At 42.7% G+C, this 25552-nt stretch overlaps 1 protein-coding gene across 1 annotated transcript in view; it reads right to left on the bottom strand.

The window, feature by feature from the left end:
• LOC130373497 (sacsin-like) overlaps positions 1 to 22079 on the bottom strand; it is a 28184-nt gene extending 6105 nt beyond the window's left edge. The window contains exons 1-6 of the mRNA XM_056580038.1: positions 21880 to 22079; positions 21216 to 21261; positions 14782 to 14869; positions 13410 to 13521; positions 1582 to 1728; positions 30 to 1461 (exon numbers count right to left, since the gene is read on the bottom strand). Of these exons, the coding sequence (XP_056436013.1) occupies positions 30 to 1461; positions 1582 to 1728; positions 13410 to 13521; positions 14782 to 14869; positions 21216 to 21244 (1808 nt within the window). The 5' untranslated portion in view covers positions 21245 to 21261; positions 21880 to 22079. The remainder of the gene's footprint in view (positions 1 to 29; positions 1462 to 1581; positions 1729 to 13409; positions 13522 to 14781; positions 14870 to 21215; positions 21262 to 21879) is intronic.
• Between the last annotated feature and the right edge of the window lie 3473 nt (positions 22080 to 25552).

Genomic DNA, 25552 nt, shown 5'->3' with positions numbered 1-25552 from the left:
TTGCTTATCAAGCAAAACGGGTATTTTACCTTGGAAAGTCTTGGCTATCGATGAAAGCGACGTCTTCCTCTTTGTTCGTAAAGGATCTGAAAGTACCATCACTGAGAGGAAGCAGTGGAAGGCCCTGGAGTTCTTCGTATGTTCCATCGCTTAAAACATATTCTAAAAGAGATACCTTGTCCTCTTTTGTTACATTCTGCAAATCTGCTTTGTGGACAATAGTCCGGAGAAAAGTTGGAGTGACTCGTTTCAGGGATTCAGGATGTGGGTATGCCCTCTCGATCGCTCTATCGACCCATTCTGGGATTTTCACAAGGTTAACTCCACAAGAAATCAAAACGTTCTGAATGGCAGCTGATACTTTAGGGCTTGTTGAAGAATCGCAGGGCAGCACAGCTTCTGAAGGACAGACAAATCTTTTTTCATCTGCAGCAAGAGAGAGCACAGCAATATTCTCCCTAAATAAGCATTGTAAAACATTCTGGGCAACTGAATGCCATTTTTCTTTATGCTCAAGGTGTGTTAAGTCTGGCCAAAGACCATACACAGAGGAGAGAGGGAGCTCAGAGATTTTGGACAATTCAATGGCATCTTTAAGGATCATGAGATATGCTTGTGGAAGCACCTCTTTGACCAGCAATTCATTCCACATGGCACCCTCGTCGTGTTTCTGATCTTCTTCTTGCCACTTGATATGTCTTCGATTGTCTGTGAGGCCGAAGCATGCGTTTACATACACTGGAAGTCCAGTCTTGTTGGATTCATTGTTAGGAAGTGGGAGAAAGCAACTCAATCTACTGTCACCACTGTCTTTATTCTGACCACATGGAAACGCCAAGTCAACTTGTGGTAGAAAACTCAGCTTCTCTGCCAGTGAATCCAATTTCTGCACATTGCCCTCTTTCATACAACAAGTAGTCAAGAGCCAATTTTTGGTTTCTTCACGGTCTTCTGATGTGACAGTTATGTCTTTAAAGTGTGTTGAGCTCTTGATGATTGATCCATCACTTGACTCCAAAACTGCTCCTTCAGAACATGAGCTAGTCACCTCAAGCATGACATTGACACAGCTGTCTGCCGTGATGTGAATTAAAGACACGGATTGCACACTTTTTAAAAACAAAGGACATATCTCTGCATCTGCAATGAAGCTGTCAAAAAGCTGGGCAACTTTGTCAGAATTATACAAATTATCTGAGATTTTCGATATCTCATTGCGTAAAGGAAATCTGAAAAGTGTCCCATTAAAGTGCTGGTCTTCGAGGACCTCCGTCCACTTCTTTTGTAATAGATATTCGACAATGTTTTGAAATGGCCTGAATTGATCCTCGATAGTCTTCAAAGTTTCCTGGTCTTTATTATCGGCTAAAGACCACTGGTAGCCCCCATGTCCTTGTCCAAAGAGTTTTTCATGGGGATCGAGCACGGCTAGATGGTCTGAGCTTAAGATCCATGGCACATCTGAGAATGAAAGGAAATGAAATAGTTTATATAGAATAGAATATACTGTAGAATGCATAGAAAACACTGCTGACCCTGCAGAAGTTGTGGGGCAAATTTAGCACATTTGATTCGTTGTACCTGTGATGTGGTACACAGAGTTGAAGCCGATCCCAAAGCGCCCAACTTTGTTTGGGTCCTTTCGCTTGACGCTTCTTCCTGTAGCTTGAATACCTTGCCAGTCCTCTGAAGTGAACCTTGCATCGTTGAAGGCAAAGAGAGCAGGACCTAAACGACAAAATAATTAAATTAATAAAGCAATGATCCATTATATAGCTCTCATCATAATAACATAAAGATACACACACACATGTACGCAAAGTTCATGGCTCTCGGGGAAAGGGAGAGTTGCTTGTTTTGAAGTTTTCAGTTTCAGTCTATTGGTGCGACCATTTAGCAAAACAGAGGGAGCATCATTAATCACCCTCTACCATTATGGTCCGGTTTCATAAAATGCTATCGGACAGTTATGGCTGGATAGGAAAACGCTGAAGAATAATACATAAAAAACATGAACAATTAAAATAGGGTGCATCACACTTTGTGCATTGCAGCCTAATAATAATAATAATAATAAATACAGCTGCGAACAGCATTAAATGTTGTCAGGCATGCAGCCCTCATTTGGTGAAAAATCTGCGTCTTCTGACATCACTAGTGGGCATGTCCACCTAGATTTGTGCTGGATAGATCAGTCTACCAGCCTACCAAGTGGACTGAAGCAAACTTTGCTTATCTATCAAGCACACTTCTAGGTGGACATGCCCACTAGTGATGTCAGGAGACGCAGATTTTTCTAATAGGTCTGTAGCGTCAGTGGGTCCCACCCCCCTCTAGGGGGTGGGACCCACTAGTGCCCACTAGTGGTTGTAGTCTTACGAGAATCATCCCCTCTTACACTTCCTATTTTCTTGTACGCAAAAATCGTCATATTGCGTCATTGAAAACAGGAAGTGTTGGAGATCGATACGGATCTCTCCAGTCTCTCCAGAAAATAAGGGAATGATGCTAGACCATTCAAAAATATGCGGGGGGTTCTAAAAATACAAAGCTTATGTGAAATGGGTGAAGTTGCCCTTTAAGCCCTTGTCTTTCCTTTGTTCCTCGTGCTGTCATTGTGGTTTGTTGGTCCTGCGTGTTCTCTGTGGTTACCTGTGTTCCCTTGCTCCTTGCTCCTTGCCTTAGCCTTTTGGCAGAAATAAAGTGCAGTTTTTCCGGCTTATAACTGCTAATCACACTCACACCTGGTAGTATAATATGTCCCCTTTAATCGAAAGTGCTGGATGGGGCCCTTGATGATGATTTTGTTTCATGAAGTTTCCCAAGGCAGACTCAAGTTAGCTCAGTATGATCTGTACCATGTTTGTTTCAGAACAATTGGAAGTAGTATTTCTCAAGGATCACTGCCAGAAGTTGTAGACCATACACAAGCTTTCTTCAGACAGTATAAGATACCTAGTGGGTATGATGTTATAAGGTGAGTGCTGCATGCAGCGCTCAACTATTATTCTTCTTAAGTTGTATCTTTCTTCTTTATTATTCTCTACAAACTTTTGGACCTATCTCCTTCCTCAAATTTTCACCTAGAGACTCCATTCAATTTTTAAATGTTCATATTAGATTGGAATCGCGCGCTTCTTTTCAGATTTTTAAAGGTCCCATGGCATGCTAATATATGGATGGTTTAATATAGATAGTTGGCCCCTAACACAGTATTTGAAGACGTTCCCGAAATTCAGCCGTGTTGCAGTACTACAGCCACTACGAACCAGTCGCACATTGAGCTTTCCCCAAACACGCCATTTCGGTGGCTGTAGCTTTAAGGCAAATGAGGAGGAGAGAGGCGGGTCAATGAGGAGGGAGGGGGTGGGGGTGTGGCCCTGAGCAGCTTGCGGCCACGGTACCATGCGCTCTGTTTACAGTGGGTGTATCGCAATGGAGAGGCGCACACAGCCTTTGGCCGTGTTCTGTAAATATTCTAGAACACTCCGGGTGCTCCGGCGGGAGTCCTTGAGCTCTATATCTAAATAATATCATAACATACATAGATATCTATATCATATAATATTAGTGCTGTCAGTTAAACGCGTTATTAGCGGCGTTAAAAAAAACGATTTTAACGGCGTGTATTTTTTTAAAACAAAGAAGCAGTAGCCTGACTGCTATGTTCAAGGCAGTATGTTTGTATGTTCATCGTTTAATTGCACTATAGGCTTTTGATCAGTATATGCCAATGTTGTTATCAATAAAAAAACATTTGCACAAGGCAAGCCGATGCACTTCTCCATGTTGATAAGAGCATTAAAATTAGAACAATTAATGGGACAAAGAAATCGGGGGATATTTAGCATAGAAAAAAGATTTGCGATTAATCGTGAGTTAACTATGACATCAATGCGATTAAATATTTTAATCGCTTGACAGCACTATATAATATAAATGATCATGGCCAAAAGTTGTGTGCACCTCCAGACGATATTATGAATCTCAAATGACTGAGCGGGTAGCGCTTAGGCACCACCAGCGCTTAGGCACCACCAGCGCTTAGGCACCACCAGCGCCGAGGTGGTGGTCCCTCGGCAGCGGGCAGCAGGAAGCGGGGCTCAAGCGGGAGACAATCGCCGGCAACAATCCTTTTCTCCTCCATGTCGTGGTTCATGTACTTCAGGGAGTCATGCCAAAGTTTCTTTCCCCCAATTCCTTCTCAACCATGGCTGAAATAACCCCCACTACGAGTCTCGTTGTGGAAATACCAGAGACGAGAGTCCGACTTGTTATGCGCCAAAACACCAACAGCAGAACAGTTATCCAAATAACAAAGAAGTGTACGACACTTGTGGTACAGTGTGTGTACACACACACGCACACACACATGTTGCGCACGCGCGGTCATAGCTCATTGTCTCATTGGCGGGCCAAATTCTCTGGGCGGGTAAGGCAGAGAAAGGGGAGGTAACTTGGCACCTTATGACGACATATGGGGCCACATTCCAAATCAGCGCGCCTGAGCTTCCTTTTTTTCAAAGGCGAGCAGGATACCTAGTGCTCGTTTTATGCCGAACGCAAGTTTTAGCCACTTGGGGACGAGAGGCAGGCTAGCGGAAGTCATAGTAATGTTAGAAATCCACATAAAGTGAGATTTTCATACCATGGGACCTTTAAAATTGTTTATACTTTTTAAGATATTCTACATTTACAACACACAGAATTTCGATTACCTTTATACTATTTTCAAAATCAGTTTAAGTTCCATGTCGGCTTGTTTTCAGTTGGTCTCATTGATTTACACTGATGTTAGAGCTCGAGGACGTACAGGCAGTGTTACCAGATTGGGCAGTTTTTCTCGCTCAATTGAATTTAATAACGTTAGGCTGGAAAAATGTGCATTAGGCAAGTACATAAAATTTTGGCTGGTTAAAAAAAAAAAACGATTATTATAATTCTTTCTACAAACAGCAATCAATACAATACCTTTCATAAGGCATATCGTTTGTGCAGCTAGTACCACTATCAGGGGTATTAAACTAAAATTCAAATAGGTCCAGTTAGAGAAAATGTCCTCAAGCAAAGGTCCGGAACATCATAATGTCTAACTTGCGTTATGATTTAGTGTGATATATATTGAAGTAGCCTAGTAGTTGTATCAACGTCTGCATGTAATCAACGACTGTCAGATCAATATAGGAAGAACAATTCAAAAACAGTTCGACAATATTTACTGTCAGTTTTATACAATTAGACAGATAATACTGAAGATATGTATTATATCAACTGACTCAACTGAAACGAATGTCTTCAAGGAGAAGAAGGGCTGCATTTAAATAATAATCTTAAAATAAAGATAAAATATATACTTCATTTTAAAATAAAGTATAGCTGCAGCTTGAGTTTCCCCTTTTTCTTTGTGAATGTTTTAACAGTCTCAACCAATTTTCAAAAACAGATATCTCAATGCATCTTAACAGTTTTAGGTTCTCTTTCTTTCCCTCTTTTATCCAACTCCCCCACTTTCTGTTGTTCAGTGAGAGAACTGAGCTCCAGCTTGTCCTGGCAGGAGTTTAAGGCCCCGTTCACACGAAGCCGATTTCATGGCGAAACCGCAAAGGTCTTGTACGGTTCGGCCTTCCGTACACACAAAGCCGGCGAATCCGCTGACCGAAACTGCAAACTTCTGAAACCACCCTCGGAGGTGGTTTCAAATCTACCCGGTTTCGTTTTGGATTCGTGTGTACGGCTGAAACCGACTGAAACCGCAAACCATGACGTCATCGCCCCACCCCTCGACCTCCTAGCCAATGGCTCTTAAGCCCGCGGAGTCTCAGAAATCACATGCGAGCATGCGCATAAGGGCAGCCTTTATGCGCATGCTCGCCTCTTCTTCTTATTTCATTTCTTCAGGATTTCTGTACCAGAAGCAGCGCCCCTTATGGGCCTGGAATGTGTACTACAGCATTTCTACAGATCTACCCGGTTTCGCTTGGCTTCGTCTTTACGGAGATACTCCGAAACCGGATAGATCGAAACCGTAACGGTTTCGCCCGTTTCGGCTTCGTGTGAACGGGGCCTAAATCTAGGCTGGAATGATGTCATGGCCATTCGCATGCACAAGTGCAGGTGCTCATTGGTGAGCCTGGATCGATATTTACTTTTAATTATGTTCATTGCAGAGAAAGCTGCCTCGCAGCTGTATGTGGAGCCAAACATGGTCAATGTGTACAGGGCTACTTTCCTCAGACCTGGGAAAGCTGTCTCAGAGACCATTTGGAGCCAGAAAGTGGCGGGGTCGGTTATTCCAAACAGCTCTTTCAGCGCCACATCTGCTTGGAGATCAATCAGTTGCATCTGGAGAGGCCCAGCATTAGCCCATTTGAAGTGCTGTGTGACTTCCTTTGAGAACCCACTGACATATGTGATTAGAAATTGGTTCTAAATGAACAAGGTGAGCTGCTGCCCAAAGTGGAAGCTGTCAAAACGTTTGGAGAAGTCAAGAATCAGCTTATCGACAAAGTCACCAAAAGAAGACACATCTCTCTGTCCCTGAACCTGTTCCTGCAGTGCTGGGAAGTGTGCACAAAATCCCTGCAGGTCTTCCTTGAACACCTCAAGTTTCCTCTGAAAGGAGCAGACAGCTTTCATCAGTTCACAAGCTGTATTGTCCTTGCCCTATAGCTTCAAATTAAGTTCATTAAAGGAGACATATTATTGTGTTTTCCCAACAAGTAAAAATAGTATTTGAGTTCTAGAAAACATGTTTTTGAAGCTACTTGCTGGAAATAGAAAAAATATCGTCTACCACTATTCCCCTCTGTTTCAGGCCCTGTTCACACGAAGCCGAAACGGGCGAAACCGTTACGGTTTCGATCTATCCGGTTTCGAAGTATCTCCGTAAAGACGAAGCCAAGCGAAACCGGGTAGATCTGTAGAAACGCTGTAGTACACATTCCAGTCCCATAAGGGGCGCTGCTTCTGGTACAGAAATCCAGAAGAAATTAAATAAGAAGAAGAGGCGAGCATGCGCATAAAGGCTGCCCTTATGCGCATGCTCGCATGTGATTTCTGAGACTCCGCGGGCTTAAGAGCCATTGGCTAGGAGGTCGAGGGGTGGGGCGATGATGTCATGGTTTGCGGTTTCAGTCAGTTTCAGGTGTACACACAAATCCAAAACGAAACCGGGTAGATTTGAAACCACCTCCGAGGGTGGTTTCAGAAGTTTGCAGTTTCGGTCAGCGGATTCGCCGGCTTGGTGTGTACGGAAGGCCGAACCGTACAAGACCTTTGCGGTTTCGCCATGAAATCGGCTTCGTGTGAACGAGGCCTCAGTCCCTTCAGAATACGCTGTTTCTGGTGTCTGTAGCATTGATGCAAATTAGCTGCTGCCCATTGACCAATGAGCTGTCAGACTGAACCACAGCATGGAGGAGAAGGGATTGTTGCCGTTTGCTGACTCCAGGAGCTCTATATCTATATAATATAATATAACATAATAATAATATTATATACAGGTATTTATATAATCTATCTAATGCAGGGATGGGCAACTTTCATGATAAAGAGGGCCACATTTTTCATCATAACCATCGGAGGGTCACATGACTGCACACTTCAACTAAACGTGAGCTGAGAGAAGCTACACAATTTTGAATTTGGTAGATATGATTTCCTGTATTCTGGTGCATTTTGGGGATGGCCACTACCTAAAAAATCATCCAGAATCATAACCTATGTACGGTATGTTAATTGAATCAACATACATTAATTTCATGTTTTCCATGCTCAAACAGCCACATGAATGGTCAGTATTTTTGTCAAAAAACTGAAAAACAGTGGCCCAACATTAAGTGCAACAACTCAATGAACTCAAACCCAACAAGCAGTTGTAGTAGTTGTAGTGGCGACTTAAGTGGATATCTTTAATGACTGATATCGCTTCTAAGCAAACTAGACGCATGGGTTTGCCCTCGAATTCTATGAATTCTTCTCATCTTTCTTGACTGAGTTTTCTGTAACTCGATCAATTATTATTATTCTTTTTTTTTCTTCTTTTTTTTTTTCTTATTGTGTGCGGGTCTGACTGAGTGAGGATGCGGGCCGCACTGAGTGAGGATGTTGCCCATCCCTGATCTAATATCATGGCCAAAAGCTATGTGCGCCTCGGATGATATTATGAATAATAAAGACTGTGTCTGACGTCTCTGGTACTTCCACAAGTAAAGACTCGTAGTGGGGGATATCTCGGCCATGGTTGAGAAGAATTGGGGGGAACGAACTTTGGCATTGACTCTCTGAAGTCCATGAACCGCGACATGGAGAAGAAAAGGATTGTACTCCGGGAGCTGAGCTGCCGGACTGCCTCAGAGCTCCCTGCGCAGTCCGGCAGTGTACTCCGGGAGCTGAACTGGCGCCGAAGCTAGGCGGCAGCTCCAGCAGACTAGCAGCTCCGGCGGACGAGCAGCTCCGGCTGGGGTAGCACGGCGGCAGTCCGGCAGCTCAGCTCCGGGAGTAGAATCCCTTTCTACTCCATGTCTCCTCCTCCCGACTTCCCTTCAGCGGCAGCTCCGGCGGGGTGAGCTCGGCGCCAGAGAAAGGGATTATACTCCCGGAGCTTAGCTGCAGTGCTAGCGCCGAGTTCCCCCCGCCGGAGCTGCTCGTCCGCTGGTCCACAAAATCTTAGCGATGCTCTGATTGGAGGGGAGTGAGGAAGTGGGAGGTAATATTCAAATGTGCCCCCTTCCTACGTAGGAGGGGGCGCCGAAACGGACTCGTGCGTTTGGTAGCTGGAGGCGGGCTGCTTCCAGAAATGCGTATCTCACTCAAAAAATCATGTACGGACTTATTTCAAAGGTTGTAAGCGTGTGGGAGCACCATCTACCCACAACAACACCCCAAATCCCAGGAAAAGTGCTGTTTTCATAATCTGTCCCCTTTAAGGTGTGAAGTGATATCATCCAAAAAGGCCACATTATCCATCCTTTTCTCATTTTTTAAAAAGAGAGAAAACTCTGTTGCCTTCTGACTTCTCAGCTCTTCCAAGAAAGCTGCTACTTCACTTCTGATGGACCAAAAGCGCTCTAACACCCTGCCTTTGCTAAGCCATCTCACGTTGTTGTGCAGCAACAGATCATCAGTGTTTGCATCAACTTCTTCATTCATCTTGTGTTCATCACTTCAGCATGCTCATCTGACAGGGTGGAGCACAGGACAGATTGATGTATTATACAGTGGTAAGAGATGAGCTCAGGATTGTCCTCTTTCATTCTTGCCACAGCTCCTTTCTCTCTCCCTATCATGGCAGGGGCTCCATCTGTGGTTATTAAAACCACTTGTTTTGGCTCTATTCCTCGCTTTGTTAACATCTCCTTAATGGCCAGGGAGATGTCCTCTCCTCTTGTACTGGTCTTAAGGGGAGTTACACCTAACACACTCTTTATTTTCTTGGTTGAAGAACCTTACATAAATTAACATCAGTGGACTCATCTACAGCTAGGCCTACACATGGTACCTTATGATGGGAACATTCATTAGCACGTTGTTGGGCAGTGAATGAATGGGTCAGGATTCGGGTGGATTGTTCATATTGGGCTCTGAGACTGCTTATTTTCTGGTACCGCAGTCCAGACTTGAGTGGGTATGTTTGGTGAAAAACGTTGTGCTTTGTCTCATAGTTGCGTTTCACGTTGGCACTTTTTATGAGTGCCACTGTCTCTGAGCATATGAGACAGACTGAATTTGTGTTTCCAGTGGAAAGAATAAACATGAATGAGTCTGTCCATTCTGGGTTGAAGGCTCTGTTTTCGCTGTCCACTTTTCTCCTCCTAGAGAGCACCATGTGGAGTTATTTTTCTGTCTCCGACTCACTCTGTCTGTCTCTTTTCTGCCTCGCTGTATTTCTCACTGTTCTCCCGCTGTCTTTCTCACTGTTCTCCCGCTGTATTAATCACTCTTTTCCCGCTGTCTTTCTCACTCTTCTCCCGCTGTATTACTGACTCTTCTCCCGCTGTCTTTCTCATGGTTCTCCCGCTGTATTACTCACTCTTCTCCCGCTGTCTTCCTCACTCTTCTCCAGCTGTCCTTCTCACTCTTCTTCCGCTGTTTTATCGGCCTTCTCCCACTGTATTACTCACTCTTACTACTACCTCTACTTCAGCATTTTACCTTTCAGATTTTTCAGCAGCGCAGGGCAATACATCTGTCCTTTCAGATTCTTCTGAAATTCCTTTTACATTTCTGCATTTTTAGCAAGCTTTTTGCTTTTCATTCAGCTGTCACTTTATTTGTTTCCAACAATTTAAAAAAATGTAAATGGTGTGCATGTTTACATTGTTTACTCCATTTAGACTTTTGAACTCTGTTCAAACCCCTTCACTTGATTCATGCCATTTAATGTTTCTTTATGTCTTATTCTATGTGGCTTTATTAAAACATATTTTCAACCTCACTTTGTACTACAGCACTCACCGCATTTTCTGCAGTAAATGCATTTCTAGTTTCCTGTAGTTTCTCTGAAGAGACTGCAGGAAGTAGCTTCAATGTAGACAAGCCGTTACAGAAAACTGCCCTAAAGTTCTCTCTGTATGGAAGTAAATCTGTCTCATCGGATTTAGAGAATAAAAAGCAATTGAATTTTAAGCACAGAATCTTTCTGCATTAAAATAACGTACCTGGGTTTTTCGCAAATGAATTAAAGCCATTGAATTTATAGCACTGAATATTTCTGCATTGAAATAACGTATCTGATTATTTTCTTCTGAATTTAACTAAATATTCAACGTAAAAAAATGGAATGTGCTAATTTAAGATGCAAAATTCTATTAATAAAGTTCAACTTAAATATTTTCAACTACCCCAAATTCAACATGCCAAATTCAGCTGCAAAATTCAATGTATGAAATTCAGGGTTACCATCAGGGGACCAAAGGAAGGGTAACCGATCCTAGATGCAACCCACTGAAATGTGTGATACCAGGGGGCGCTGTTGCACATTTCCTGCAACATGCACGAGTTTGATATGCGTAGACAAGCATGAATTCAAGAAAGGGCCAAGGCTGTCATGGGTTAATAAAGGAGGAACAGCCTCAGCATAGGTCTGATGAGATGCGTTCAAAGTTTCATGACCGTATGTCAAATGGGTAAGCAGATATTGTTAAAAATGTGCATTTCAGGTCGATTATTATATTGCATGGCGGCCCAGTTTGGGGCTCGCGGGCCAAACTTGACCCACGACCAATTATATTTGGCCCACGGTATTTTTATTACATTTTTTGGGTTCTATCTGACACTAATTTAAATGACATTCAAAAATTGTCAGCTTGAGCCTGATATTGAGAGGATTTTAAAAACCAAGGACAGGCTTCATGTCTCCAACTAATAGGCCTACTTCAGGCTGAATGTGTAGGCCTACGCCTCCAATGTGTCACCTTGGAGTATGCTCTGCTCTGTATGATTAATGGGGGCATGTTTTGTCCCATGTTACTTTGCCTATTGCACTAGATGTCTTTGTATTTGAGGATATATGCCCAAGGCCTGGTAATCTTAGAATATTTCATAGTACTTCAATTATTTTTATAATTTAATGAAGCCAGATAGATGTTCAGTAAATATTTGGCATAAATGTGAAGCTCAAGATTTGTGATAATGTTTATTTTGCACACGCATGCTATACATATTTAACTTAAAGTACCGCAAAATTAACATTTTGTCCCATGACCCTCCCCCCAGATTCAATTTTAGACTACTTATGGGAAGAATTTGGGCACCCCTGCTATAGTGCCTCCTGTTGTCCAATCTGGATGAATTTTGATATAAGGGTTTATGTACATTGTTTTTAACCCACACCCATTGTTTTTTTCATTGGCTCCTAGTGGCATTGTTTTTTATGGTACAGACTGGTACTTCCCTCATAGTGGGATGGTAGATATTGGTCTGTAGATGGTGTGGATGAGAGGATTTTGTACAAACGTCATAAAAACCTAGGATCCCTACTGAAGATTTTCACAAAACTGAATTTGTTCATCACAAGGAGACACATATGGCTTCAAACTTTCACGTCATGAGATATGCATTCAGTTTGAGACAATTGCTATAGATTGGAACAGTGACCCCTTATTTGAACAGCTCTGGTTCTAGAAGTAAATTCCTATTGATTTTCTCAATTGACCTTTGCAAAATCGTTATATAAAGATTTTTAAACCTTTAATCAAGGTAGTCGTGACATAAAACATTATATTCGGGGAAAAAATTATTTGAAAAACTGAAGAAAAGGCAAAGGTACAAGACTGTGTACATTATTTTTGTGAAAGTGTGAAGGAACTACTAATCCCATAAACAATTGCGAACATTTTCACAATGGTTATTACAACCCAAAGGTTTAGCGCATTTTTGCATCTTATAACCCTTGTCATTATTATATTGTTTTTATATTGTTAATACAAGTTGTGGGATATATATTGTGTGTGTGTGTATAGTGTTTCAAATATTGTATAGCGCTGTCATCTACATGGTACATTCGTTCATTCCTGACTGCAATCACGGTCTGATAACGTTACTCGTTTTTAACATATGTGAATTCAGTCTCATATTCCAGTTACCTATTCTTTCAACATTATGTGTTCTGCTTTTATGCTACCAAAATAACTAAAAAGCACTAAGGATGGTAACGACATTATGGCTTTTAATCAAAACCTCTATGGAGAAAATTAATGATTTTTAATTCTGGAACCACACTGCGCTCTATAGCGCCATCTTTTTTCAATCAGTGTACATTCGAACCTTCTTTGCACCAGTGCACGTGACACAAGGTATGTGCCGTATACGGTATACCACCATAAAAGCTCCAGAATTTCCGCCAAGCCAAAGTCAAATTGCTCAAGCAAACGTAACAATATAGTTTTGTGCTAGAACTTTAACTTAATCAGTTTATTTGATCCTCAAATACAGAGTAGAGAGGTAAACCTGAACAAAATGGCCAAACATGCAGAGGGGAATAGGGAAGTGCGTAATGTTGGTGTGTATCCAGTGCACGGTTTAGCAAGTGAAAGTGAGCGTAGGGCCTAGGCTTCAGACCACACTACTTGTTGGGAACAGATGTCCTACTACAACCCTTGTTAAGTCTATCTAATATGTTCATATATTATTATGATTACATGGCAACAGTACAATTGGTAGATAACTGTTCAATGATTTATTTTTCTTATTCATCTCATTCTTCATATTCTCATATTTGTCTCATACATTAAAATTGTTTTAGGAATAATTGAAACACTGCGCTCTACCTTGTGGTAGGCGACTGAGTGGTTATGAGAGAGTGGCGGGATTATAATAAAAACACATGGCCCCCTAATTAAACCATTTTCTTGGGAATGTATAATGGATAAATAGTTGACCAAATATTTTTTTCGGAAAATAATACATACCTTGATATTTTCCAAATTCATCAGTCAAAATACTCTCGTGACCATAATTCCTCTTATCATGGATGAAAACAACTCTTGTGGCTCCGGCATCATCAGCATTTTGGATCAGCTCCTGTGTAAACATTGGGGACAGGAATAATACAAATTAAGATGTTGTTGGATTATTCAGTTATTTGTTATCATGCTGTTATCAGGAGCTCTCTGACCTCTGGGTGTTAGCTGAATTAAAGAGATACACCGAGATATCGATAAATTAGCGTTTGCCTGTCTTACTCAAAGTCAGAGGAGTGGATTAAATCCATATTCATCATTGTGCTTCGAAAAGGGGAGTTTGCATGGTTAGTAACAACACAACCAGAGTTGAAGACAATAAGATATAATTTGGTACTATCTTCCGGGCTCACGCACGGCTACGCAACCTGAGCTGGATGACGTATAGTCCATGCGACGACCATGGACATAATAAAGGCGATGAGCCTTCTTTCCCATTAAACGGTTCAACTGTTGTTTCACGTTGGTCCCATAGAGAAGTCGAGTCTCTGTTAGCCATTTGGGCATTTGGGCTCCAAATAAGCAACAGACTCAGCAAAGTGCGAACTGTGTTCTCTGTGTTGTTGTCCATTGTTGTTAAAACTCTGACTGGCGGCAGACTTTATTATGGTCCATGCAGCGGACGCTTGGTGATGACGTGTTACGACGTGATGACGTATGTACAAGAGCCTACCGTGGCCAGGCCACAGTTGCGACGGCCAACGGCCACGGCCAGATGGCCTAGTGTGAGTGCAGGCCAGAAAACAATGGGACCAGTTGAGCACGGTTAGGTGTGAAAACGGCCAACGGCAACGGGCAGATGGCCTAGTGTGAGTGTACCCTAACACACCTTCTTTGCTGCTTAGGTATTTACCCTCCCACCCCACCACCAACAGGTCTGTCCCAGTCTATCTGTCCAGGGGAAGGCTCCGCCCCTGCTAGTCCTGGCAGGTTATGCCGAGTCCACACGTTGTCCTCGATCCGTGACGGGGCTTACGCCAAAGACTTATCATGCAAAGACATTCTCTCTTATGTTATCATCTGAAATAAATCTTGATTCCTATTTCTTGATGAATGAGTCTTTAGAACTGACAGTTTACCCTCCTCAGTGTAGATGACCAGACAGAAGCAGCTGATCATGGAACTGACAGGTTAACCTCCTCAGTGTAGGCGACCAGACAGAAGCAGCTGATCATAGAACTGACAGGTTACCCTCAGTGTAGACGACCAGACAGCTAGCTGATAATAAATACGAATGCTAACCAGCAAACTCCCCTTCTGGAAAGATGGTTATCAGTCTTCCGTAAATACAACTGAAACAATCCAATAAATTCGCACTTACCTTCAGAATTTGTCCACCATCTGGATATCTTCTCAGAATATCTTTCAGGTAGTCAATGAATGGTGGCGCTGTTGCCCCAAAGGACTTTCTGCAACAAAAATCACAAACTTCATGTGACATGAAAACTAAATAGATTTCAAATAATAATTAAGCTGAAGAATTTATATTAAGGAATTATACATTAAAATCGAAGCAACAGGTAACCCGTGTGACGATTTACTAAAATCCAGTGTTGGGGGTAACGAGTTACAAAGTTACGGATCACAGTAACAATATTACTTTTTTGGGTAACCAAGTAAAGTAATGCATTGCACTAAAAATATCGGTAACTACACTACTTTAATAGATTATAGTAACGCGCTTTCATGCTTTACCCAAGCCATGTTTGCCTGTGTGTAAAGTTCTGGGGTCTCATTTATAAAACTGTGCTTGGGATCGTTACTAAAAATGTGCGTACGCCCAGAAGCCAAGTTTTGCGTGCGCCAAAAAATATTCCGATTTATAAAACCCTGTGTACGCACACCGTACACAATCTTTGCTTTATAAATCACAGAGTGCCTACAAGTGTGCGCAGCTGAATCAACTTCACGTTCCGCCCTGTACACGCCCCTTTTTAACCATAAATGGTCAATGCAAATTACATGAATTCAATCTGCATATAAAACAGACTCAGATGCAAGTATTATGTCTTGTCGGAAACAATGGCAGAAGTACTGAGAAAATCAAAAAAGTGAAATTTCACAGAGGTCGAAGTGGGTGAGATGGAGGCCCGAAAGGTAGTTTTGTTCGGCGGTCACGGGATTGGGATCACCAACAACAAAAAGCAGAGTGAGTGGCAACATGTTGCTGCAGCAGTGAACTCTGTCAGTAGCACGTAGCGCACAGTCCCAGAATTAAAAAAGAAGTGGTCTGACATAGAGTTACATATTTTTATGTAGCCTACCAATAAATCGTTATGGTCCCTAAATACCCTCTCCCTCCGAATCCTGCCATTTGCATGGTCCGCCAGAAGTGCCATATGGTGCAGCATTACCACGGCGCTCACCTCTGTATTTATAGGGTTACGGTAATAAGACTGACCGAGAACACCTTGGATAATCAGTTTGTTTCACCCACGTAAAATGTTCATGAACATAACCCCTTTTTAATGCCTGATTTGTCATGAAAAGCATCAAGAGTAACGGACAACGATTGTGATGAGGAGTGTGGCTTGGTTTTTCACACTTGGGATTTACTTGACATTTGATTAGGTGTGCTTACAGTGTCACATAATAATATTATGTTATTGCTGTTGGACAGATGCTTTATTCCATGCAGTCGCACCGTCAGTGGACAGTATGGAGTGACGGGATTAAATATAGAGAATTTTTTTTTATTTCTATTCTAAGGAGATGTTTCTGGAGTTATAACTGAGAAATAACGCAGTGGACTTAAATTATTCTGATTAGGATTTAACGCATGATACGGTTTGAAATTAAATTTATGAAGGGCGATGATAAAACATAATCGTTCTTCTCACTCTGCAATTCTTCGGTCTGACTTCAGTTCACCACCACACCGTCTGTGTCGCCAATTCTCCTTTTCCTCCAAACCATGTGTACGCATGGGTCAGAGTTTGCTTAGGGCTGTGCACATTTTCCCGTCAAGTTGGTTTTTTATAGATCACAACCTTGGCGTGAAAAGTCACGTACGCAACTTTCAGCCCCGTTTTGTGCGTACGCAACGGTTATAAATGAGACCCCTGGGCTATACCGCCCCCTCCCTACCGCACCTTTTTGCGATCCGATCCGTTCCGCACCCTGCAGTGGAAACGCGGCATTATATGTGATCAATGATGTATCTGTCTGATCGTATTAGCTAATGTCACAAGATCGGTTATACTGCAGACTCTCATTTGCAAATGCACTGATTGTGTGCCCGTCTCCGATATGCTATATACCTGGCATTTATTCAGTTCGTGTTCTTCTGAGTGCGCAAGAACGGTGCCAATTATTGTCGTGTTTGCATTGTAATGCACAACTTTGCCCCTCCCTGTTATAAAATAACGTGCATCCCAACAACTTTAGCCAATGCTCCTATTGCTTTACCAGTGTTTGTGTGTGCGTGTGTGTGTTTGTGTGTGTGTGTGCGTGTGTGTGTGTGTGTGTGTGTGTTGTCATGTAGGCTATAGATATAGATTGATTGTCTTGGCTTGCTTGCATCCATGAAATATTGTAATGTTATGGCCTAGCTGGCTACTGCATATCGAGAACAATCTGGGGATGAGGGCATCCCCGAATATTGACGGGTATTTCGCACACTGCCATCTCAATATGTGGCCTAAACATACAAATATATCCCTGTACTAGACACAAATGTATTTTCCACTAGCTAGTGGTGGTCGTTACATTGTAGTGAAACTAGTAAAGACAACACAGCTTTATGTTACGGCGAAGCATGGAGGCACTGCAGCTCTAGTCTCGACAATGCGTTACTTTAGTCGGTATTAGTAGGTATTTCTCTTCACTGATTGGTTAGACAGCCTTCAAACTTAGTGGTCAAGCAAAGAAGAGGGAGGGGCTCGTTCTGCATACCTAATAGCCGGAGTGAATAACTAATAGTCGGAGTGAGTCTACGTTTCCACGATGACGGTCTGAACAGAAGACGCAAAAGTGGCTTTGCGTCTTCACTTTTTATTCCGCGTTTAGACAAGCGTTTTTGGGAGGAAATCTGCGTGCATACGGTGACGCAAAAGTGTGCGGAATTCGATTGGGTATGCATGCCAGGCGGCTAGGTGGTGCTGTGATACGTCACACAACACCGCCATGTCTGAGCACATGCGTAGAATCTTCCTTCTTCTCTTATCCGTGCCGCAAATACCAAAAAGATCCTTCTCTGTTCAGTAACACTATCTGTACATATCCTGTACATTTCGTGGAAAGACTCCTGTACGCTTGTTAGAGCTGCCAGAGCAGCTTGAAGGTCCGACGCATGGAAATAATCTGACATGTTTGTTTATTTCTTTGTACTGGCACATGTATGTGACGTAAATGCATACGCGACGTGAGCAGATCTGAGTAGTGTTTTGCGTCTTGGCAGTGTACACGGAAACGCTACGGCGGAGGGTTTTCAACTTTTCCACTCTGGAGGGTGGTTTCATGCGTTTTCATGCCCCAAAAACGCTGTCACCGTCTAAACGAAAGGCACTTCCAATAAAATATTTAGTCGTTTTTACCCGCAAGCGTCCTCGTGTAAACGGGGCCTCAATGACTAATATTCTTGCCAAACCGCACGGAATCCGTACGGTTTCCGTGCGGTTTTGCACTTTTACCGCGCCATTCTAGGGCCGGATTGTGGCCTTCTTGGCTTTCCATACTGTGCTCCCGCTACTGCTTGCCGCCGCCATTGTTATGAATTTAAACGATTGGCGACTAGCGTTCTGGTGCATATTTACCGCCACGACTGGAGTGAGAGTGTGTGGGGGGGGGGGGGAGGCGACGCGTCGACGCAAATTATTCATGTCGACGAATTTTTGAAGTCGACCAGTAAAGCGCACCTCCCTAGCTCTAGTAGATTGTGAACATTTGCATGTTGTGATTAAGTGATCATTTTAATCCTAAGGGTTGCATGATTTTGTGATTATAAATAATCAAAGGGGGGATTGTGATGGAAAATCTACATGTTGTTACGTTTTTGGTCTATCTATGAACTTAAGTTTTGTTACTATTTTGTGTGATGCATATATTGCCTGCCTTCTACTCTCCTTGTGGGTCATCTAAAGTGTGAACCTTCGAGGGTCGTGTGATGCATTTTATTGCCTGCCTCTTCCTCTCCTTTCGTGTGATGTAATCTGTTTCCATGCAATCCTTTGATGTATGGGCCTGTCCCTCGACCCCCTGGCTAGCGTTGAGTAAGCAAAAGGGTTACATGGCACGGCCGCCACCCCCTTGAATGGCATCCAGGGGAGCTTCAATTTTAAAGATTACCATCTGGTAAACAAAGGCTTTTGGTTTATTGGTGGACACACCCCCTCCAGAACCCAACCCAAATGAATAAGAACTCACGACTCGGAAAAATTGGTGGACTTCTCCCGAGCGTACCTTTAGAGTAGGAAGTAACACGCAGGGCGAACTCACACCTGAGGCCTCTTATTATATTGTATGCCTGTTATGTTGTTTGTTGATGCATGTTGTGATGTATCTTTGTTCGTGCTTTTATTACAAACATATATGACCAGCAATTGCCTGCAAGTATTGTGTGCTTTTTGCATCTAAATATCTCATCTGTCTTAGACGCAATATCTGATAGAGAAATTGCCACGACACTTACTTAAAGCGTGTGCGCTTACCCAACGTTACCCAAGGGAGGTGCGCTTTACTAAAGCGCACGTGCAAGTATAAAACAGACGTGCGCTTTATAAAGAAATTCCTCCAGAAATTGCTTGTTTATGAATGTTGTCAATTGAAGTGGTACATATTTATGTGTAGGGTTCAGAGCTGGGAGTAAGGCACATATTTGAAGTCACAAGCAAGTCTCAAGTCACTGCCAATCCAAGTCCAGTGGAGGCCCTTCCCTTGGTCAAGCAAGTCAAAATTCAGGTCAAACCATCCATTGACACGCCACCCAATCCTTCATCCGTCTTTAGAAAAGCATTTAACGTTACCCAAGTTTACTTAAAATATTATTTCAGAGCATGCCGTTTGCATGACGCATGTCTGAGTTGGTGATTGAGGTGGTGTAGGTGGTGGAGCATGAGGTGGTGTACGAGGTGTTTTTTTTGAGGTGGTGTATGAGTTGGTTTATGAGGTCATGTATGAGGTGGTGCATGAGGTGGAGCATGAGGTGGTGCACCAGTTTTTTTTTTTAGGTGGTGTATGATGTCATGTATGAGGTGGTGACGAAGTTGTGTAGAGGTCGTGTATGAGGTGGTGTATTAGGTCATGTATGAAGTGGTGTATGAGGTGGTGTATGAGGTTGTGTTTGAGGTAATATATGAGGTGGTGTATTAGGTCATGTATGAAGTGGTGTATGAGGTGGTGTATGAGGTTGTGTTTGAGGTAATATATGAGGTGGTGTATGAGGTCATGTATGGGGTGGTGTGAGGTCATGTATTAGTTGGTTATGAGGTGGTATTTGGAGGTGGTGTATGTCATGTATGAGGTGGTGTATGAGGCTGTGTATGAGGTGGTGTATGAGGTTGTGTAGAGTTGGTGTATGAGGTCATGTATGAAGTGGTGTGAGGTCATGTATTAGTTGGTGAAGAGGTGGTGTATGAGGTCATGTAGAGGTGGTGTACGAGGTGGTGTAGAGGTCATGCATGAGGTGGTGTACCAGGTGGTGTATGAGGTTATGTAGAGGTGGTGTATGAGGTGGTGCAGAGAGCAGAATCAGAATGTTGCCTGTACTCAAGTATCAGAATGTAGTCTGTACTAAAGTAAACACACAGGAGTAAGTGATGGGCATAGTAGGCTACTTGTAATCTAAAGAAACCTATCCTTGCACTACTCCACTGAATAACTGGAGGTGACGGATCTGACATGACAAATTAACCAGCCTTCAGACTTTGATAGCTGGTTGCACAAAACTGAATTCTCAGGATGGGTTTGTAGGTTGTGTGCATTGATCGATCATGGGTAATAATGTTTAGAATCAATGAATTTAAGATAGAGTTGCAACCTATAGGTAGAGTTGCAACCTATTCATTGTGTTTTCATTTCAAGTATGTATGTAAATTATGTTCTTCTAATCATATCAGATTTTAATGATTACAGCTTACTGTGGCAACCTCACGCCGTCGGCCATGGACAAGCCGCCCCAGCACCCTGAACAGCGCCCTCTCCGTGGGCAGGTAGTCCACGGGAGATACCTACCGTTCAGCGCAGCTGCGCTGGATCGCTCATCAAGCGGACACGGGCAATCACGGGCATTGGGGACACCGGGGGAACGGGTCGGAGAAAGACGTTGTAGCAAACGAATGCCGGCTGTGAGTCTAACCACGAACGTTTCCCTACAGGAGTGAGCCGGAGGCGTCGGGAGCGGATTCCCTGCCGACCCCGAGAACGGACCTGACCAGGCGGCCCCTGCACCCTTATTCCCCATTGTGGAAGAACCTAAGTTATATTCCTTTTTCCGTTTTTCTTGAGCGGGACGAAATAAATCGTTGCACCACAACCCTGTGTGAGCATCTCAATGAGAAATCCCAGCCGACGACGAGGGGGTTGCCACATTACATAGTTGTGTGATTGTTGTATTTATACTAAAATTTAGTCCATTTAGTTTTCAAACTTTCTCATGCCCAGATAAATATCCTGAAAACTCTTCATGTATATGATCATTCATCACTCCCCCTTAAGCACCACCACAGCAATACGTGATGTGTACTGTAATTGTATTGTATATGCATTGCGTTTTCAGGCCACTTACATATTTTAAAAGAGATAACAGATCCAACTTACCGAGTTTCCATGGGCCTCTTAAAACTCATGGTTCCTGTCGAGATTCCTGTAAAAAGGAACAGAATAAAGAGACAGCCAGTGTTACGGTTGATGAGGTCAATCAACCAATAGGATAACCTTGTTGCAATTAGCGATCTTGGCGGGAACACCTAGGGACAGGTGACTCCAACACGAGCCAATAGGAGCGTCAGAATGCGACACCTCATGTGACCAACTCCTCATGGGTTAATGGATGCTACAAGTTAACTGCTTAGTGCCCGATTCTGCTTTATTGTGTCCTCATTTTGCCTTCAGAATTAAAATGATGGTTGATTATAATCAGTTTTACTCAAAATAATTATTCAATACAAAGGCTAAGGCACGCACACACATGCACCCAACCACGCACGCGAACACACACACCCAAGCACACTCACACATAAACATATTTATGGTTATGATGTATTAGGGTCCAGGTAGTAGACCTGTTCTAATCGATATTTTATTCTAGGACTACGCCCAGTCTGGAACGTAGAAGTAGCAGGCATCCTTTGACGAGAAGGTCCCTGAAATAAGCCAGCTTAATACCAAAAAAAGAAGCATCATCTAAAGTTGAACATGACAATAATACAATATTAACGGCACTATTATAATGGATACGAATGGTTAAATAAGTGTAGCCTACCTCATCCTGGTTGTAGAAGTGCAGCAGAGTGGACTGTCAGAGGCTAAGACCCGCCTTCCCTTTATACATAGGGAGCGCTTCCCGTTTACTGATAAAACAGAACCTACTCAAAAACGAAACTCAGAACCGACTCAGAAACGAAACTTAGAAATGCTCCTCCTAATGTGAATAAGTAAGTCCTAAATACAGGCCAATACCCAGATAGCAAACAGTCATTGAAACTATGTTAAATCAACATTCCGTTGTCAACATTAAATCATTGAATCAACATGAACTCTGATGTTGATTCTAGAGGAGCAAGGTACGTTTTCTTACTCTGTTTTCTGGGAATAATTGACACAAGCAGAAACCAGAAAACAAGCCGTTTTTTTCGTTTTGACAAGAAAACGAAAATAAAAGTTCAGCTCGTTTATTCGTTTTTTGGTTCAAACTTAAAGGGACCCTATTATACTACTTTTCTGGTCTTAATTTCTTATTAATGACTCCTATAGTGCAACCTCACACTAATCACAGCACAAAAAACGATGTCGATTTTGGGGAAACTCCTCTCATCTGGGTGCTTTCAGCATTCTCTGTCAACGCTCGGTTTCGTCCTTCTCCACCCCCTCACCCCCCTCCTGCCAACCCCACTCCGTTGTGATTGGTTAGCTTCCGGAAGACCTGCGAAGGGCAGTCGAGCTCAGGCCCCCAGGATAGGCGCTTACTTCCGCAATCCACCAGTGCTCAGAGGCCAAGCCTGGTATTGCAGCTGTTTAAGCTGGCAGTGGACGGGGGTCCGTCATTTCATGTGGCCCAGAAGTAGATATCGCCGTCCACTCCAATACAAGTGGGGAACAGGATTGTGTCTCCGCAAAAAATGTCTGGATATCAATCAAAGGCTCATAATTATATTTCTACCCTGTTCTAAAAAAATGTAAGTTTTTTCTTTTCAAAACGCCTCCTCAAGCGTTTTATTAGCAGTTTATGTTGGGTGGGCAGCTGAAAGGAGTCGTACTGAAACAAACGGCTCCTTGCTATGGACCTATTTTGAAGTGCACGGCTCCATTAACCTCCGAATTAAATTAAATTCCGAATTAACTTCCATTAACTCCATTAACTTCCAAAGTCTGAGATTTGTCCTTTTACTTAACATGAATGGCGTTGAACACGGATATATAACACACATAATAATAATAATAATAATACATTTTATTTATAATGCACTTTATATTCAAGAATCTCAAAGTGCTTCAGAGAAAAAAATACCAAAAAACTATTAAAAAGGGGGAACCTCAAAGAAAGTTTAGCTAAATGCTCTTTTAAAGAGATGGGTTTTGAGGTTCCGTTTAAAAAGAGCTGTAGTCTGTGGAGCCCTCAGGTGGTCAGGGAGGGCGTTCCATAGTCTAGGGGCAGCAGCAGAAAAGGCCCGATCACCCATGGTGCACAGCTTCGTATGTCGGGTTTGGAGGGCGTGAGTGGATCCTGAACGGAGTGTACGTGAGTTTGTCGGGGGGGTGAGGAGTTCCTGAAGGTAGAGGGGGGCAAGTCCGTGAAGGCACTGGTGGGTGAGGAGGGAGACCTTGTACTCAATTCTGAGTGAGACAGGGAGCCAGTGCAGTGATTTCAGGATGGGGGTGATGTGGTCATGCTTGCGCACCCTCATCAGGACCCTGGCAGCACTGTTTTGAATGTATTGGAGCCTCTGGATGCTCTTGCCAGGGATCCCAATGAGGAGTGCATTGCAGTAGTCCAACCTGGAGGAGACAAAGGCATGGACGAGCTTCTCTGCATCAGCCAGGGTGAGTGATTGGCGGAGTTTGGCGATGTTCCTGAGGTGGTATAAAGCTGTCTTACAGAGGTGTTTGATGTGGGTGTCAAAATTAAGTTGTGGGTCCATTTTAACACCGAGGTTGGTGACGGATGTGGAAAGGGGGATGTTTTTGCCAGAGAAGGTGATATTGGTGATGGTGGGGGAGCGGAGCTGATGTGGCGTGCCAATAAGGATGGCTTCCGTTTTATGGCTGTTAAGTTGTAGGAAGTTGAGCTTCATCCACGCCTCTATCTCCTCCAGGCAGGTGGTCAGTGTGGATGTTGGCAGAGGGGCAGAAGAAGTGGGGGTTGTCCTGATGTAGAGCTGTGTATCATCAGCATAGCAGTGGTAAGACAAGCCATGCCTGCTAATGACACTACCCAGGGGGAGCATGTACAGTGAGAACAGTGTGGGGCCCAACACCGAGCCCTGGGGGACACCGCAGGTGACGTTGTTGGTGTGTGATTTTGCTTTGCCCAGGGCAACGTGCTCAGTTCTGTCAGTGAGGTACGAGGTGAACCAGTTCATTGAAATAGCTGTAACAGGCACGGACGCATTGATTACCTGAATGATTATGGGAGACCTACGTAATTTTCAAAATATTGTTAATTGTCTAATATTAACATTTCAGTTGCGTTGGTAGGTATTTCATTTTCATTTGCTTGTTTAGCTATGTATGACAGGGTTATGGTTAGCTATGTATGACAGTTGACAATGTTGGTGTATTACAATTCATTATTTGGGTAGGCTACTCCAACTTCGTTGCTGGTAGATATGTAAACATTTACTTTTATATAAATTATTGATTGCATTTTTCGTAAATAGTTAGTGGGAAGGAATCTGTTTCTTAAGCAATAACATTGAACTGAATTTTTTAGGCCTACATACGTTCACTATGTTACTATGGTATTATATGGAGCAATCTTACATATTTATGAAGTTTCCAGATCAATAAAGTTCTATCTCTTTTTATTTGAACTGCCTGTATGTCCTCTTGATTATAGTATTACAGTGTGTACCTTGGTTATCAGCTATCATATAATGGTGTCCAAATGGCTGCATGTGTAAGAAATAGGATTTGAACCAAGTGTTACAATAAAAAAAGCTAGATATAGAGTGGGTGACTTTATCAGTATACTCAATCGAGATGGCCACAAAAAATAACCGCTCTTAGATGGGTTGTAGATACTAAGTTTTATAACAGATAATTCAATACGTGAAGATTTGGTGATAGAGGTAAAGCATCTTCTTTTAAATATTATAAGCCTTGGTTTAGTTATTCAGTTCTGTTGGATTCCAGCCCACCATGGAATATATGGCAATGAAATTGCTGATAATTAGCTAAAAGATACTAACCTAATTAGAAGAATTTAACCTGAAGTATATATATTTTTATTTTTTATTTTTATTTATTCATTTCTTTTGTTAGTTTGTTTTATTTTGTTTATTTTGTTTCGTTAGTTTGGTTTTTTCTTTGAATTTATTTTTATGATTCAAAGTATCATTTGCCAACGTCCTTGTCACAAACTCCTGTGTAGTAGTCCAGTAGGTGGCGGTATATGGGGAAAAACTATGATCCTCCACTAAACTAGAAGAAGAAGAAGATCTCTGCATCCGGTACGTCACGGAATTGGTCACGTGTCTTGGCCCCGTAACGCGGAAGCAAATCGCTCCTGTATGTGTTACCAGAGAATGTCTAATATGAGGAGAACTGGCACTCGCGGGTTATTTCCGGGTTTCTGGACTGGTTGCAGTAATAATCTTTGACCACGCGGGGCGCTCGTAGGCGAGTCCAGAATGAATGGGAGCCAACGGGGTTTTATCCTCAGAATCCACTTTTCTCACGATGTAATTTTTTGTCAAGTAATTTTAAAGTTGCTATCA

Source organism: Gadus chalcogrammus, chromosome 20 (genome assembly GCF_026213295.1).
Source record: "Gadus chalcogrammus isolate NIFS_2021 chromosome 20, NIFS_Gcha_1.0, whole genome shotgun sequence".
Taxonomy (NCBI): Eukaryota; Metazoa; Chordata; class Actinopteri; order Gadiformes; family Gadidae; genus Gadus; species Gadus chalcogrammus.
The sequence above is the reverse complement of the archived record's forward strand: the minus strand, read 5'-3'. Positions and strand labels throughout refer to the sequence as shown.